The sequence below is a fragment of the Canis lupus genome, chromosome 2 (genome assembly GCF_003254725.2).
Source record: "Canis lupus dingo isolate Sandy chromosome 2, ASM325472v2, whole genome shotgun sequence".
NCBI classification, from domain to species: domain Eukaryota; kingdom Metazoa; phylum Chordata; class Mammalia; order Carnivora; family Canidae; genus Canis; species Canis lupus.
In genome coordinates this window covers 49630222-49647815 of record NC_064244.1, presented here as the reverse complement: position 1 = coordinate 49647815, position 17594 = coordinate 49630222, and the positions used below count along the sequence as shown (strand labels likewise).

General features: G+C 32.6%; 1 protein-coding gene across 4 annotated transcripts in view; it reads left to right on the top strand.

Moving 5' to 3' along the window:
* Positions 1 to 17594, top strand: part of ADAMTS6 (ADAM metallopeptidase with thrombospondin type 1 motif 6) — a 297356-nt gene that overhangs the window by 220197 nt on the left and 59565 nt on the right. For all 4 annotated transcript variants that reach the window (XR_007406729.1, XR_007406731.1, XM_049103149.1 and 1 more), the window contains exons 15-18: positions 4456 to 4558; positions 11255 to 11388; positions 12963 to 13086; positions 13625 to 13705. Coding sequence is in view for 2 of the 4 variants with exons in the window: in XM_049103149.1 (XP_048959106.1) it covers positions 4456 to 4558; positions 11255 to 11388; positions 12963 to 13086; positions 13625 to 13705 (442 nt within the window). In the remaining 2 variants the exon portion in view is untranslated. The remainder of the gene's footprint in view (positions 1 to 4455; positions 4559 to 11254; positions 11389 to 12962; positions 13087 to 13624; positions 13706 to 17594) is intronic.

The following is a 17594-nucleotide window of genomic DNA, read 5'->3' as shown; positions in this document are numbered from 1 at the left end:
ATGAAAGCAGGGACCTAATCTATTTTATTGCTTTATCTCCAGAGCTTACATCTTATGCGACACATAAACAAACATATACATTTACTGAATAGAAGAAAGATATTTAAGGACAGTTCTTGGTGTTATGATGTGCCCATAGGAAAGCCATCAAGGTCTAGATACCTTTCACTTAGGGATCATATTGTTCAGTGTAGATCCAAAAGAAAGGAGCAACACCCCTGGGTTATAGAATTATAGGAAGACAGACTTGAGTTAAAAGTAAGGGGAGGGATGCCTGGGTGGCGCAGTGGTTTAGCACCTGCCTTTGGCTCAGGGCATGATTCTGGAGTCCCGAATCAAGTCCCACATCAGGCTCCCTGCATGGAGCCTGCTTCTCCCTCTGCCTGTGTCTCTGCCTCTCTCTCTCTTTTTTTCTCTCTCTCTCTCTCTGTGTATGTGTGTGTGTGTCTCATGAATAAATAAATAAAATCTTAAAAAAAAAAAAGTAAGGAGGAACCTGATAGTAATTGCAGCTGCCTGAAAAGTGTTTGATTTTTCTATAGATGCTTATATAGATCGCATGACCACTTAGGGGATAATTATAGAGGAAACTGAAGTATCTTATGCAAATTAGATTACATCCTAACATTTCTTAGAAGTATATGATTCTGTATTGACTCAAAAGTTAATCACTGAGTTTGATTATTCTTCAACGTGCTGCTGGGCATGTGTATCTGTTATGTTAACATTCTAAATCAAGGGGTAGCCAAATTGCACCTCCTGGGCCAAAGTTGTCCCCGGCACCTCTTTTTGTAAATAAACTTTCATTGGAACACAGACCTGATGGTTCATTTATGTATTGTCTGTGGCTTCTTTCACACTATACTGCCACAGTTGAGGAATTGGAACAAAGACCATATGGCACACAAAGTCTGAAATATTTATTATATGGCCCTTTACAAAAAAAAAGTTGGCTAATCTCTGCCCTTAACCAATAAATTGCAAAAAATAATACATAGAAATAAATCTCTATTTAGTTTCCTGAATACCTTGTCAACATCATCATCATTATTATTTTTGATTATCGTATCAGTTAAGTTCCAACTGTAATAGACTCTCTGAATATACAAGACTCTCTGAATATTTAAATAGAGGGAATTTCATGAAAAAAATTGTTACACAAATGATGGAAGAGGCTGACAAGCCCATCCATAGATCAGCATCAGCAGGAGGATGCCACCACTCCTCTCAGGGAGACAAAGGAAGGAGGTTTTATTAGAGTCTAGAGGCTAGAATTACACAGCAGAAGCTAGAGCCATAGGATAGGGCCAGAGGGTGGAGGGATGGGGTAAGTGTGGTGCTATTACCTAAAGTTGGAGTCACAAAAAAGATTCAGCTTCTGCCTATGATGCTGCTAAGGTGGGGAGAAAGAAAGGGAAAGACTTTCCCTTCCATTGCCTGAGTCATTGTCAGAAGTCAGCAGGCACAGAAGCCTGGGAAATGGAGCTTGCAGAGTTTGTTCCCCTGAAATACAGAGCAGAGCAGGAGAAAGAGAGAATGAATCTAAGAATGCCTAGACCCACGACCAGAACAGCTGCTAAGAGTTATTCAGGACTCCCCTGTGCCAGCTACAGAGCTAAACAGTTCACAAGAGGAGGTGAATACTACTATTATCCCCCGTTTATAGATGAGGCTTGGAAAACTAAATTGCTAAAGGCCATGAATTAAATAAATGACCAAATTAAAATTGAGTCCATGTTCTCATACTCCAAAATTATGCTTTTAGCCCTCTTGTTTTATGAATGAGGAAAAAGCAACTTGAAGGAGAAAAGAAACTTGCTGCTGAAATGACAGGAACTCAAGTTATTCCTATTAAGCTTTTATCCATATTAACAGAGCTAAAGCTTTGTGCTGTCCCTGTAGCACTTAGACTTCAAAGGAAGTTCCCATTCAGCAGAAGGAGTGTCCTTACACCCAGTGTACTCGGTAAAAGGAATTATTAATTACAACTACCTAAGGGTGTTGAAAGAGATTAAATAGATAATACATCTACAATAGGCCTCTGAATAGTGTGCCACAGAGTGCGTACTTGCCAAATGCTTAGTAAATGCTAAGTAGCTGCTGTCACTGTTAATAATTTTATTATGCTGACCCTAGGAGTGGTTATCACAGGAAAGAGTATAGATTAGAAATTTTATGAAATGCTAATCCAAGTACTTTATTAAACAATAATAGCCTCCTGTCAGACTTTTTACTTTACCTGTATTTTGGAGATTCATTACAAGGTAGCCAAAAAATGGGATTTTGTCTTTAAGTGAATAGTCCTCACGATGCCTAGGTTGGTTAGTTCAGGGCTTTTTTTTTTATGTACCAGTGGTTTTCTACAAAATGTCATCTCTTCCTATGATGTCATAAGTTTCTTTCATCTAGGATGGCCTTTTTCCAACTATTCCCAACATATGACCTTCTTCCTTTACCCATGGCTTTACTTGGCTTCATTCTTAATAGTTTTAACCCCCTAGAATATTCTTTCTCAGTGAGTTCAATTCCTATAATGATTTATAATATTATAAAATAATTATTTATAATATTTGTATTATAATTGTAGTTTACTTGAGATTTTCCTCCTCCACAAATATTTCCCTCATCAATCACGTGACACATGGATCTTTTACCTTTATACGGCACTGATAGGCCACCTGTACCAAACTGTTGTATACTCACTGCCTGAGATAGCACCACAGTTCTCCCATTTGTGTCTGGTTTCTCCAACTAGATTGAAAGCCATGCTTGGATGAATGTTTGGGTGGTTGTTGCTTTACAAATACTTAAATATTATTTGAAAACTTGTAGTCAGAGATCAAACTTCTTGTATTTTTTTTTAATTGATGATGTTTCATTAAAAACTAGTCTCAATGCATGGCAAAGCCACTGACAACTTTAATCCTCGTGTGGGATTCCCTGAAAATGGTTAGAATGACTTTTTTTTTGATCCAAAGAAAAAGCACACCGTGAAACAAAATACCCTGGAAGCATATCTTTTCAGCATGGTGTATGCTGTAGGTAACCTATGCTAAATAGTTTATTTTTCATTTTTTTAAAAGAAAAGTAAGGGTGATTTGACAGGCAGAATCATTAGGTTTGAAATTGTGGTGTCAAGTTTTAATATGCAGAAAAGATTTTAAAATACAGGGCTCACAATAGAATGTAAAATATTTTCAGAATTTGAGGCTTTGGACTTGATGTGGTAGAGATTTGAACCAATATATAGGAAGTAATGATGAACATGCAACTATTTGCACATTGTAATCTATTATTTTTGTACATGCTTCAAAGGACCATTTACAACATACTGACCTTAGAAACTACATAAAGTGAATGTAGAGATCCCAGGGAGGGTAGTAAAAAAGTCTTTGAATGATTTCTGAGAGTTTAGTCTACTCATCATTTATTCACAATTAAGAATTTTGTCTACTGACCTGTCTTGCTCTGCCATATATGTGTGGGATATTTTCTCCATCAATATATCAAAAGCAGTGATTGTTTGAGGTGTTACAACTGCAGAACTCTTAAAAGATAAGTCAAATTAGGTCATATTGCTCAAACTCCGTGAGATGTTATACTTTTAATTCTTTGTGAACTTAAAGATTGAATTAGGATGGCCTGTGGTATTTGGAATCTAGACCTAACTACATTGGCAAGGTTTTCCTTTATAAAAAAAAAATCAGGTAGAAGAAGCATTCCAAACTTTTAAAAACAAACAACCCTCTCTTCACCCTCTCAACATCTTTCTCTCCTCCCCACCCAACACTTGCACATGTTTTGAACCAATTTAGTATTTTATTTTCTGTGATGTTTCATAGATTAAATGTAAATCTTAGTAAGTCCAAATTCCTTGAATTTGAAGGTGTTTAGACTTGAGGCCTAGCATTTGCCCAGTTCATTCCACATCTTAAAATATGGTTTTTGTCAAGACTAGACAGTAAACAGCCATAGTAGTAGGGATCCAAACCACAATTAATAGTGCTGAATGTTGTGTTACAAACCTGCCTCTTGATTTCTTAAAATAAAGAGCTGGGAGTAGCTGTGGCAACTGGACCTTAAATAATGTTACCAAAAGGAATTTTATGTTTTAGTTTCTTCATCTAGTTTATGTATGTTTATAAGGAGGTACCAAATGGATTGATTACAAAGTGGACTGTGACATGTATCTGAGTATAAAGTTTTAAGGAAACCGTCTAACACTTAATTTCGTTTAAATTACTTCAGTTGTTTGTTCTATGGCTAAGATTACAATTCAGACACATCAGTCTGAATACTGGTTGTAGAACAGTAAAGTAAATGCCAGAAATATAGCTACAGCATCAGTCAGTGAGCTAATGTGACAAGTTCAGGCAATTTTAATTTTAGGGACATTGTCCCTTAGTTTTGGTATTTTTCAACAATCATACCATTTATGATTTTATTTTATTTTAGCCATGTCCTTTGGGGGCCCGAGATTTTCGAGAGAAACAGTGTGCAGACTTTGACAATATGCCTTTCCGTGGAAAATATTATAACTGGAAACCCTATACTGGAGGTAATGTATAACCTAGCAGAGCATTTCATCATGCTTGAGAGCTTTGCAAATATAAAAAAAAATATAAATACATACAAACACACACACATTCATACACATACTAGTAAAAATTAGTGTTTGTAAATCAAAGCAGGAAAAATGCTTACAGTACTAAAAAGTTTCCCTGTAATAAAGTTTGTTAGTAAAAATGATCAGAAATCATTTATAAAAACCTAATTCTATAATAACAAGGTATAAAAGTCCTAGAAAGGATGTAAATCCAAATAATGCTTTTGAGTTCTTGAGACTTCCTTGGGATACATGGGCACTACATTATAATCATTTATAATCATTGAATATTTAGAATTATCACCCTAAAAACAACTTATAACAATATAAATCAACTCAAAAAGTGGCCAGGAAAAGCTGTATTCTTTCTTGGTCAAAGGCCAAGGATCTTCCCATAGATCATTATTATTCATTTTTAGTATTGGGACACATTTTTACCCTTTAATTTGGGCATGTATCAGACACTAATTGTTCAGTAACCACAAGAAGTTTCCTTGTACTCCCAAAATACAAATTAAATTTTGTTAAAATTTTCTCTTGGAGATTTTAAAACACTTTCATTGTTTGTTTTTTATTCTAATATCTTACCTTGAAAGCTTTCCAACAGAGCAATATTAAAGAATCTTACACTGGCAAGATTCTATCATTCATATTTTAATATGCGTTGTTACATTTGTAACTATCTCTCTATCCATTAATTGATTTATTTTTTAGATGCATTTCAATGTAAATTGTAGTCATTGATATAGTTTCCTCTAAATACGTCAATACGTATAATAGTTACCACAGTTCAATACTGGTTTTTTGAGGTTAGATGATGTATAATGCATTGCACCATCTTAACTGTACTTTCCCTGAGTTTTGGCAAATGCATACGTGTGCAAAAGCCCTATTAACATATAGGACATTACCATCCTTCCAAAATTCTCATAGTCCTCCTAGTCCTTCCCAGTCAATAGCTGTCTCAACCTATTTCTTCCAAGAGGCAACCACGGTTCTGATATTTTTTGCTTATCATAGATTAGTTTTGCCAGTTCCACTTCATGTAAGTGAAATCATGTCATATTTGCTCTTTTGGGTCAACCTTTTTTGAGTCTAGTGTTTTTGAGATCCAGCCAGGTTATTGCATGTATGAATAGCTTATTCCTTTTTATTGCCGAGCAGCATTCCATTGTAATACCCAGTCTGTTTTCCCATTCTACTATTGATGGTGGGCCACCTGAGTTGTTTCTAGTTTTCAGCTGTTCTGAATAAGCTGCCGTGAACATTTTTGCACAAGATTTTTTGTAAGCGTATGTTTTCATTTCCCTTGGGTAAATACTTAGGAGTGGAATTGCTGGGCAATAGGGTAGGTGTGAGTTTAGTTTTAAAAGAAATTGCCAGATGTTTTTCCGAAATTATGTACCATATTATACTCCCACCAACAATATATGAAAGTTATGTTTGTTCCACATCCTCGCCAACATTTGGTGTTTGCAGTCTTCTGCTGGTAGGTGTATAATAATGTCTCAGTACAGTTTTAATTTGTGTTTTCTGATCATTGATTATGTTGAGCACATTTCTATGTGCTTATTGATGATTTATAAATCTTTTGTAAAGCATTCAAATCCTTTGCCTATCTTTCCTTTGCCTATTTTTAATTGGCTATCTTTTTATTCTTGAGTGGTAGTCATTTATCAGATAAATTTTATGAATATTGTCTCACATCTTTGGACTTTCTTGTTACTTTTTAAATGGCATTTTGGATGAGTATAAGATGATAATTTCTATGAATGCTAATTTTTCGGTTTTTTCCCTTTTATAGTTATTGTATTCAGTGTCCTGTCTTAGAAATCTTTGCCTTTCTCAACCCAAGAAGATATTTTCTTATGTTTTCTTCTAAAAGCTGTGTGGTATTGGTCTTTACATTTAGATCTACAGTCTAAAAATAATTTGGGGTTACTGTGTGTGTTTCTAGTGTGAACTCTATTTTGTTTCACTATTTGTCAACAGCAGAAATGTACAATGAAATGTACACAATGCACAGTGAAATGAAATGGCAGCAATACTATGCTAGTACCACACTGACTGAATTATTGTGAATGTATAGTCTTGGACATAGGTGGTGTAAGTTCCTCCAACTTTGATCTATTTTTCAAGAGTTCTTTGGATATTCTAAGTGCTTTGCATTTCCATGTAAATTTTAGAATTGTTATTAATTTTTACAGAAAAACATGCTAGGCTTATGATTGCTATCATGTTAGAGCTATAGATCAATTAAAGGGAAAGTGATAAATCAATAACATATTAACATTGAATATTGCATTCAATAGTGAATTTATGAACATGGCATATAGATACCCATTTATTTATGTTTTCTTTAATTTCTCTCAGCTATGTTTTATAGTTTTAGGTGGTAGGTCTTGCACTTCTTTTGTTAAATATATTCCTGAGTAATTTTTTTTAACTATTGTAAATAAAAGTTTAAAATATATCATTTTCAATTGCTTGCTCTAGTAGCTAAAGATAGATTTTTGTATCTTAACTTTGTATTCTGTGACCTTCCTAAATTTCCTTTGTTCCTTTAGAGCAACTATTAGTCCTAATAGTTGTTTTGTAGATTGCTTAGGATTTTCTTGGTAAATAGTCATGTTATCTGGAAGCAGAGACTCTTTGTATCAATCGTTATGCCTTTTAATTCACGTTCTTGCCTTAAAGCACTGGATTGGCCCTTCAATACAATTTATACATGTAGTATTATATGTGCTTTTCTTTATTCTGTTGTTAATATGGGAAGTTGGATTTTATAATGTCAAGCCAACCTTTTATTCTGAGGATAAACCCCATGTGGTAATGATTTATTATATTTTTATATGTTGATGGACTTAATTTCTAATATTTCATTATGGATGGTTGTATCTATTTTTTTTTTAAGGAATACTGATTTGCAATTTTTTTTCCTGTCATGTCTTTGACAAGTTTGAATATAAGAGTTACTATGGCATCTGGAAATAGAATCTCTATATATTTTGAAAGAGTCTGTAAGATTGACATTATTCTTTAGATAGAATAGATTTCACTACTAAAACCTCTCAGGCTTGGTATTTTCTTTGGGGAAAAAAAATTGTTACAAACTCAACTCCTTTAGTAGATATCAGGCTATTCAGATGTTTTAAAAAAAATCTGAAGAAATTTATATTTATGTTACTCCCACGTCCCATTTCTTGACAGAAAATTGATTATAACATTTTTTTACTATCCTGTTTATTATCTGTAGGCTCTGTAGTGATGTATGCTCTTTCATTTCTGATATTGATAATCTGTGTTTACTCTCTTTATCTTGATCAGTCTTGCTTGAGGTTTATTAATTTTATTACTCTTTTCAAAGAATCAACTTTTGACTTTAGCACTTTTCTCTTTATTAATTTTTGCTCTTATATTTATAATTTTTAAATTTGGGGTTTATTTTGCTTTCCTATATTACCAAAACTTGATTTTTGAAGTTTCGCTTAGTTCAAAATCTTTTATTTACATTGTGATTTCCTCTTTGACCCATGGTTTATATAGAAATATGTTATTTTAAAAAAAAGAACGATGTTATTTTTATTTCCAAATATTTGATATCTTCTAGATTTTTTTGGTTATTGATTTATAATTTAATTCTATGATCAGAGAATACTCTGTATGATTTAAATTTTTTAAGTTAATTGAGATTTGTCTTATAGTACCGCTTATAGTTAATTGAGATTTGTCTTATAGTACCGCTTATGTTCATGTAATGTTCTGTCTATACTTGAAAAGGATGTGTTTTCTGCAATTGTTGGACACAGCATTCTATCATGTCAAGTTGTCTGATACTGTTGTTTAAAGCTTTTAAACTATTTCTGATGTTTTTCTGCTGTAGTTCCTCTATCAGTTACTGAGAGAAGTATGAAAATCTCCAACTATTATGTGGCTTTCCTTTCTTTTTTGTAAGTTTTTCTTCATGTATTTCAAATTGCCTTTATTAGGTACATATACAGTTAGGATTATTTTGTTTCACTGTAGGAGGAAGATAATTATAAGCTTAGTGAATTAACCTTAAATTCATAATAAGCTTTCACTAAGGGTAAGTGGTAATGATGTGACTTTACATTTAGAGAATCATTTTTTCTTGAAATAATAGCAGTACCTCTTCTGAAAACTCAGTGTAGCTGAGTGGGGTACCTGGGTAGATCAGTTGGTTGAGTGTCTAATTCCTTATCTCAGCTTGGGTATTGATCTCAGAGTCATGAGTTCAAGTCCTGTGTTGGGCTCCACACTGGATATAGAGCCTACTTAAACAAACAAACAAACAAATAAACAAAAAACAGCTTCACTGTACCTGAGCAAGCTGAACACATCTTCAGTAATAAAAAAGGGAGAAATGTATTCTTCTTATCATCACTTAGTGTAATGGTCTAAGGAATACAGCCATAGGGACACCTGGGTGGCTCAGCGGATGACCATCTGCCTTTGATTCAGGGCAGGATCCCTGGATCCTAGGATCAAATCCCACATCAGGCTTCCCAAAGGGAGCCTGCTTCTCCCTCTGCCTGTGTCTCTGTGTCTCTCATGAATAAATAAATAAAATATTTTTTAAAAAAAGGAATATAGCCATAGCATTTGTATGTCCTACATATCAAATACTACCTTACATAATTAAATAATGTTAAAATTGAGTTTAACAAAACTCATGTTCTCTTTTTAAAGCCTGATACATAAAAAGCTACATTAAATTCCTAAGCATTACAATAAAAAAAGGGTAGCAATAAAAAAAAAAAAAATCCCAGTAAGGTTTATGGAAATTTAGAGCAATTTTATTCATGAGACTATTATAAAAGTAAATATAAATACCTTGATTATCAGTTCAGGAAGAAACTATTCTATTTATTAATTGTTATATTTATGCTCATTAGAGCAAAATGGATCATTGACTTAAGTCTAATAACATTTCAAATTATATACTAGTTCAATAGCCTACCTATATGCATTGATAATGGAAGTAAACATAGACTTAGGCCAGTGGTTGTAAACTGGAAGTTCAGGAACCAGATTTTACTTATGTACATGTTTTAATCTCCACAATGTTTTTGAAAACTTTGAATGAGTGTCCAAAAACGAGTTTTTATCTTAAAAATCGAGTCTTCCATCTTCTCATGAAAAAACAATATCTTACAATATTGGGCCATCTTCTTGCATTTATACAATAATCAACTATAACATAGATCTTCTTTAATGGAATGTTCTCTCTAATTTAGCATTGTCTCTATCACTCAGTTGGCCTGTCTCTTTTATTTCACATACCTTTGCTGAGCTTTCTACTTTCTACTGAGACTAAGCATATTATTTTATCTTCCTGCCTTATTTTCATTGTTAAAATAGTCTTCATTATTTCAAACAGAAATTGTATCAGCATAATTAGAATAAAACCAAAATATTTTAAACTTCATCAAATGAAGTGTTTTTAAGTCATAATTTCAATCAGTAGTTACATATTCATAAATAGCTCTCTCATGCAGTGTTTTGTATAAAATAAATTCATATGCATTGTCATTTTTCCAATATACTATGAGGTTAGGCAATTACTCTGCTTGTTTTTTCAAATTGCTACTATTTATGCCCATTTTTCACATCAACCTTAAAAAATACAAATTTCAGTGACAAAATGAAAATGATGGTTATTCTATTCACAAAAAATTTAGGAATTGTTTGGACACCTGGGTGGCTCAGTGGTTAAAGCATCTGCCTTCTGATCAGGGCTAGATCCTGGAGTCCAGGATGGAGTCCTCATTGGGCTCCCTGCAGGGAGCCTGCTTCTCCCTCTGCCTATGTCTCTGCCTCTCTCTCTCTGCATTTCTCATGAATAAATACATAAAATCTTTTTTAAAAAATTTAGGAATTGTTTTAATTATTCGTGTTTAATGCTATATGTAATATTTATCTTTGATTTAGTAACAAGAATTATTCCAATTTAATGTTATAATTAGTTTTTACCTTTGATTTGCTTATGTAATAAAGATTTATCTCTAAATGTGTGCTACAAAATAAATAATAAATAAATAAATAAATAAATAAATAAATAAATAAATAAATAAAGTATGCTACAGCCACATTCATGGAATATGATATCTTTAAAGAGGCATAAATGTAGAAGTTTTTTTGTTTTGTTTTGTTTTGTCTTTTACAACTACCATATCCCTGCTTGAAATAGCAGAGTTTTTGTATCAGCTTCAGTTAACAAGTGACATATGTTGTAGAAATTCCCATTTGTTATATGCAATTATTGTGTCTAGCCTCCTCAAGCTTTATTTTCTTAGTTTTTTAAAAAATGTTTTCATTTCATCCATTTTTTTCGACATTCAGGTACCTCCACTGCGATCCCTTATAACCTAAAATATATTGTTAAGTATATATTAGAATTACCTAAACACTTTAAACCTTAAAACTGTTTAATTCATCCTCTGTCAAGTTCCACAAGCAATGAAAATAAATATGAAATTTTAGCAAAGGAGGAAAGAAACCTACACATCTGGGTATATAGTAAGGGAATGATGTCTGTATGAATTGTAAATTTACTGTGGTTAATATGGAATCACTGTTTCTTAAAAGAACCACTCCATTTATTTCTTTTCTGCTGTATTTATCCAGGTGGGGTAAAACCTTGTGCATTAAACTGCTTGGCTGAAGGTTACAACTTCTACACTGAACGTGCCCCTGCGGTGATTGACGGGACTCAATGCAATGCAGACTCATTGGATATCTGTATCAATGGGGAATGCAAGGTTGCTCCAATTATGAATTTTACCTCTTTTTTGGGGGGCTTTTGAGACTTCTATCGTTTTTCTCAAATAGTCACTCCTAATTAATACTATGCTCAGAATAAAGAGAGCCACATTTTTGAGAAATTCAATTTCCAATTAGGAAATATATGTCATATACATATACTATGACAGTATACATAGTTAAACTTAGAATAGCCTGTTCATATTCAAACATGATGCAAATGTGGTTTATTTTGGTGCTATAATTATATATATAGTAATTGCTAGAGGTCTGAATATATTTTGAACTTTAATTTCTGTTATTTTCTTTCATTTATAAACAGATGACAAAGATGATAGGAAGAGAAAGGGAATAAGGATTCAGCTCTTATTCATATGGCTACCATATGTTTTCATTAGAAGACTGATATATTTCATAGCATAATTTTTCCTCAAAGTGTGAAACAGCTATGTTTCTCCTACTTTGCCTCTTTTTGAAGCATTTTGAAGCACAATGGTATTTATTATAGTTAGTCTTTACCTTATTAAAGCATTCATTTTAGAAAATTAGCCAGACTAGTTGAGTTATAAGAGCAAATCCATGCTATTTTCCTAGACCTGTATATAAATCTACTCATAATAAGAAAAGCCACAAAAATCACTGTTCTCATAGTTTTTTTCCTTGTTTGTTTTCATTTTATATTAAAGAGAAGCACAAAACTGAATCTCAGAAACTTAGAAAGAAGAGATAAAAACGCTATCAGCTTTGTGTCATAATTTCTTGCAAAAGTTTCTATCCTTCACACTACTTGCTTCCCAGTGTATCTGATGAGGATATCCTGTGCATGCCTGTGATTTTTATGACAGTATTAATTTTTTTTTTTGGATAGCAAAGACTAAAGTACAGGTTTTTTCAAAGATCACGTGTCTGATATCAATGGCCCAAGGTCATTGTACAAATTCTAGTACCAAACTAAATACCAAAAATATATAAAAATCTACATTTCTGTGATTAAATGCAAAACTGAAAGGTGGAATTTCAGCTTCCAGAATCCTATGCTTCCATCTCCTTGTTTTTATGCCAATTATATTCAGCCAGTGGAAACAGGTATTCATTTTTAAAGGCTTCCCCAGTTTTAAATTCCACAACTAATCCTTGACACTAAAAATTGGATATCCAAAAGAGCCAGTGATTTAGAAAGGTCAAACCATAATGCTCAGTCAAGACTCCTGCTGTTATTACCCTGTGTAGACAACATGCCATTTTTCTTAATTCTTGCATTTCTTGATTAAAGGTGTAAGAAAGAGTTCATTGCCAACAATTTCTATTATTTTAAAATTTGGAGCACGGTATCTATAAATGAAGAAGAAATCTAGGTTAGAAATATAGACAGAATTTTTTTTTCTTTAAACTTATATGTTGAGAAATGTTAGCTAAGAACTTTGTAGACAGTGAAGGAAAAAGAAGAAAGAAAAGTATTTCCTGTTTTGATCTCCTTTCCTGGAAAAGCAAATAAATGAATATATTTATTTGGTTAGTTATGGTTCCAAGAATTCCTCTTCATGACATACTGAATATTCTTCTCTGTTTTCAGCATGTAGGTTGTGATAATATTTTGGGATCCGATGCTAGGGAAGATAGATGTAGAGTCTGTGGAGGGGATGGAAGCACGTGTGATGCCATTGAAGGGTTCTTCAATGATTCGTTGCCCAGAGGAGGTGAGTGTGTAGAGAGAACTCTTCCTCACACCTCTGACATCCTGGGAATAGCCAAAACATTTGATTTCTTCCCTACCCCCTTCTCTCTACATTTTTTTATTTAGGCAATGTTTTTTTCCCCCAAAATACCTTCAGCCTCTTAAGTATTAAATATAGATTCATGTAAGATTTTATGGAAATAATATTCCCTTTATATTTGACTTCAGTTAGCCATGTTTTTCCTTCAGATCAGAATCCCCACAGAACATTGATGGCAGGACCATGTGTTGAAAAAAACAAAAACAACAAAAAAAAAAACAAACCATGAACATGTTGAGGCTTTGAAGACTATCTTGAGATATTTCAGAGAAAAATAAAAATATTCTAGCTGTGTTCATGAACCCAAAAGGAAATTGGCCCATATTTCATAATTTATAAAGTGCAAAGTGAACAAAAGATTTGAAGAACAAGGAAACTTATTACTGAATGGTTACTAAATACTCATTTTCTGACTAAGGCTGCACGTGCGGCTTATTACTGGTTGTCTTCTGTGTTCCAGGCTACATGGAAGTAGTACAGATACCAAGAGGCTCGGTTCATATTGAAGTCAGAGAAGTTGCCATGTCAAAGAACTATATTGGTAAGTAGCATTTTTTGCTAGATTTTTAAAACTGCTGAGGAAAAGCAACACAGTATCCTGAAGGAAAAGACATATTACTTGGGTAAAACATTTTCATGCTTAAATGAAGTAAGTTTCAAATTTTATAAGAGCTAAACAAAAAATTCGTAGTTTATAGCGTAATCTTCACTGGGTTGGTTATTTGATTTTTAAAAATCAGTTTTTTTGAGGTATTTATATATGATAAAATACATTTATTATAAGTGTACATTTCAAAGAATATTGACATATAATAAATATATAAATAATATATATTATTACTATAAACATGAAAATAGTAAACATACTATTACTTTAAATATGTTACTATATGTAAATATATTTTTATATATTTATGCACATATACCACATATTTATATATTTGTATATATATATACATAAAACACCACAGCCAAGACACAGAACATTTCCATGACTTCAAAGCATTCTCATATTGACCTTTGCAGTCAAATCCCCATAGCTTCAACCTTAGGTAAACATTGATTTCTTTTCTAACATCATGTATTTTATTTTTATTTGTTCTGGAATTTTACACGAATGGGATCATAAAGTCTTTACTCTTATGTCTGTTTTTTTTCCACCTAGGATGTTTTTGAGATTCATCCACATTTTTGAGTGATAAGTTGAATATATCTGAAGTTTATTTCTTTATATTGCCAAGTATTATTCCATTGTGAGGACATACCATAATTTGTTTATACACTCACTTGATGGATGCTTGGGGCATTTCCAGTGTTTGACTCTTATGAATATAGCTTCTTTGAATATTTATAGAGAAACATGATGTAGACATGTATTTTCATTTCTTCTGGATAAAAACTAAGGAGCAAAATTGCTGGGTCATATAATATGTACATGTTTAACTTTATAAGGAATTACTAACTTGTTTTCCAAAGTGGTTGTTATCATTTATAATCCCATAAGTACTGTAGAAGAGTTTGGTTTCTCCATATTCTTGTCAATATTGTTGAGCTTTTAAATTTTACCCTTATAGGTGTCTTCTTTGTGAAGTGTCTCAACAAATATTTTGCCTACTTTACTTTTTTTTCTTTCAGTCAAATTATGAATTCTTTGTATATTCTAATTACAAGTCTTTGTTTAAATATACATTTTATGAATATATTTTCCAGTCAGTGGCTTGTTTATGCCTATTCTTAATGGGTCCTTTAATTTTCATGAAATCTAATTAATTAATTTGTTTATGCTTTATACTTTTGTGTCCTACCTTTGAAATTTTGCCCACCCCAAGATTGCAAATATTGTCTTCAATGTTTCTTAAAAAATTTATAGTTTTCGAGGGTACCTGGGTGGCTCAGTCAGCATTTGACACTTTGTTTTGGCTCAGGTCATGATCTGAGGATCATGAGATACAGCTCTGTGACCGGCTCCACGCTCAGCATATAGTCTACTTGAGATTCTTTTCCTCTCTCTCTCTCTTCCCCTGGGGATCTATTTCTGCTCCCTCCCATTGATATGTATGTGGGTGCTATCCTTATATCAGAACTACACTGAATTAATAGAGTTTTCTAGTAGAATTCCAAAATAGGAAGCATTAGGTTCTCAAATTTGTTCTTTCTCAAAATAATTTTTGTGTATCTAGGTCTTTTACATTTGTCTACACAGTTTAAAATCAACTTGACAATTTCTAGAAAAAGAGATCACATGGAATTGTGTACCATCAGCTTGGGAGAATTGATATCTTAAAGATATTATATTCTAGTACATGAAAAGATTTACCTGTATATGTATTTAAGTCTTTATATTGTTCACCACTGTTTTTTTTTTTTTTTTTTTGACGTACAGGTCTTCCACTTATTTTTTCTTAAATCTACCACTAATTATTTCATGCTTTTTTATATTATTATAAATGGTATTGATATTTTAATTTTACTTTTGAATGATTTGTTCTTATATAACAATAATTGATTTCTTTTTGTATTGACCTCATGTCCTGTGATTCTTCCAATTTGTGAGAATGGAGTATCTTTCCATTTGTATCATTTTCAGTTTCTTTCATCAATATTTTATACTTTTTAGAGTACATGTCTTTTACCTCCTTAATTAAGATTATTCATGGATATTTTATTCTTTTTGATGCAGTGGTAAATAGCATTGTTTTCTTAATTTCTCTTTCCGCTACTTTGTTATTACTGTTATAGAAATACTACCAATTTCTAGGCATTAATTGTTTTCTGCAACTTTACTAAATTCCTTTATACTTCTGATATTTTTTTGATGGAGTCTTTAGTGTTTTATATGTATAGTAGCATCATGTCATCTGCAAATAATGACACTTTAACTTTTTCCTTACCAATTTGGATGCCTCTTATTTCTTTTTTCTTATCTGATCACTGTGGCTAGGATTTCTAGTACTATTGAATAAAAGTGGTGAGACTGGACATCATTGTTTGGCTCCTGATATTATAGGAAAAACTCTCAGTTTTTTATCATTGAGTATAATGTTAGCTGTTGGTTTTTCATGTATGGCCTTTATTAAATTGTTAAGGTATGTTCCCTCTAAACCTACTTTATTGAGAGTTTTTATTATTAATGAGTGTTGAATTTTGTCAAATGCCTTTTCTGTATCTATTGAGATCATATGATTTTTATCCTTCTTTCCTTTTCTTGATCATGCTAGTGAGGCATTTGTTAATTTTATTGATCTTTTCAAAGAAAAAGCTGTTGGTTTAAATGATTTTTTTTCTGTTATTTCTCCATTTTTCATTACATTGATTCCCACTGTTCTCTGTTTCACTTTTTTTCTACTCCCTTTGTGTTTGTCATTTTTAGCTTCTCAATATAGATTGATTTAAAGAATATTTGTCTACTTTAAAATAAGCATTTTGCATTATAAATTTCCTGCTAAGTACTGCTTTAACTTCATCCCATATATTTTAATACATTGTATATTTTTTATCAGTTTAAAATATCTTCTTATTTACATTGTGACTCAAGGCTTAGAAGGTATTATTTAGTTTTTGAGTATTTGGGAATTTCCCAGATCTTTTTAAACTGATTTCTACTTTAATTCACTTATAAAGGGATGCCTGGGTGGCTCAGCAGTTGAGCACCTGCCTTCGGCCCAGGGTATGATCCTGGAGTCCCAGGATCGAGTCCCACATCTGGCTCCCTGTGGGGAGCCTGCTTCTCCCTCTGCCTGTGTCTCTGCTTCTCTCTCTCTGTGTCTCTCATGAATAAATAAACAAAATCTTTAAAAAAATTAATTCACTTATGAAGAGATGACATACTTTGTATGATTTTCATTCTTTTACTAGGGTTTGTTTTATGGCCCAGCATATGATCTATCTTAGTAAATGTTCCATGTGTACTTGAGAAAAATGTGTATTCTAATGTTATGGTGTTTAGCATTCCCTAAATGTCAATTAGTTTAAAGCAGACAATAGTTGTGTTGAAGTCTTCTATATTGTTATTTTCTGCCTTCTTGTTTAAGCAATTATAGAATCATGTTGAAATCTCCAACTAGAGGGGCAGCCCGGGTGGCTCAGCGGTTTAACGCCAGCTTCAGTCTAGGTCATGATCCTGGAAACCCAGGATCAAGTCCATGTTGGGCTTCCTGCATGAAGCCTGCTTCTCCCTCTCTCTGCCTGTGTCTCTGCCTCTCTCTTGCTGTGTCTTCTCATGAATAAATAAATAAAATATTTTTAAAAAATAATAAATCTCCAACTACAATTGTGAATTTGCTTGTTTCTCCCATTAATTTGTAAGGTTTTGCTTCATTTATTCTGTAACTTTGTTATTAAGTGTGATGACATTTAAGATTGTTATATATTCTTGAAGTACCTGGGTGGCTCAGTTGGTTGAGCACCTGACTCTTTCTTGATTTTGGCTT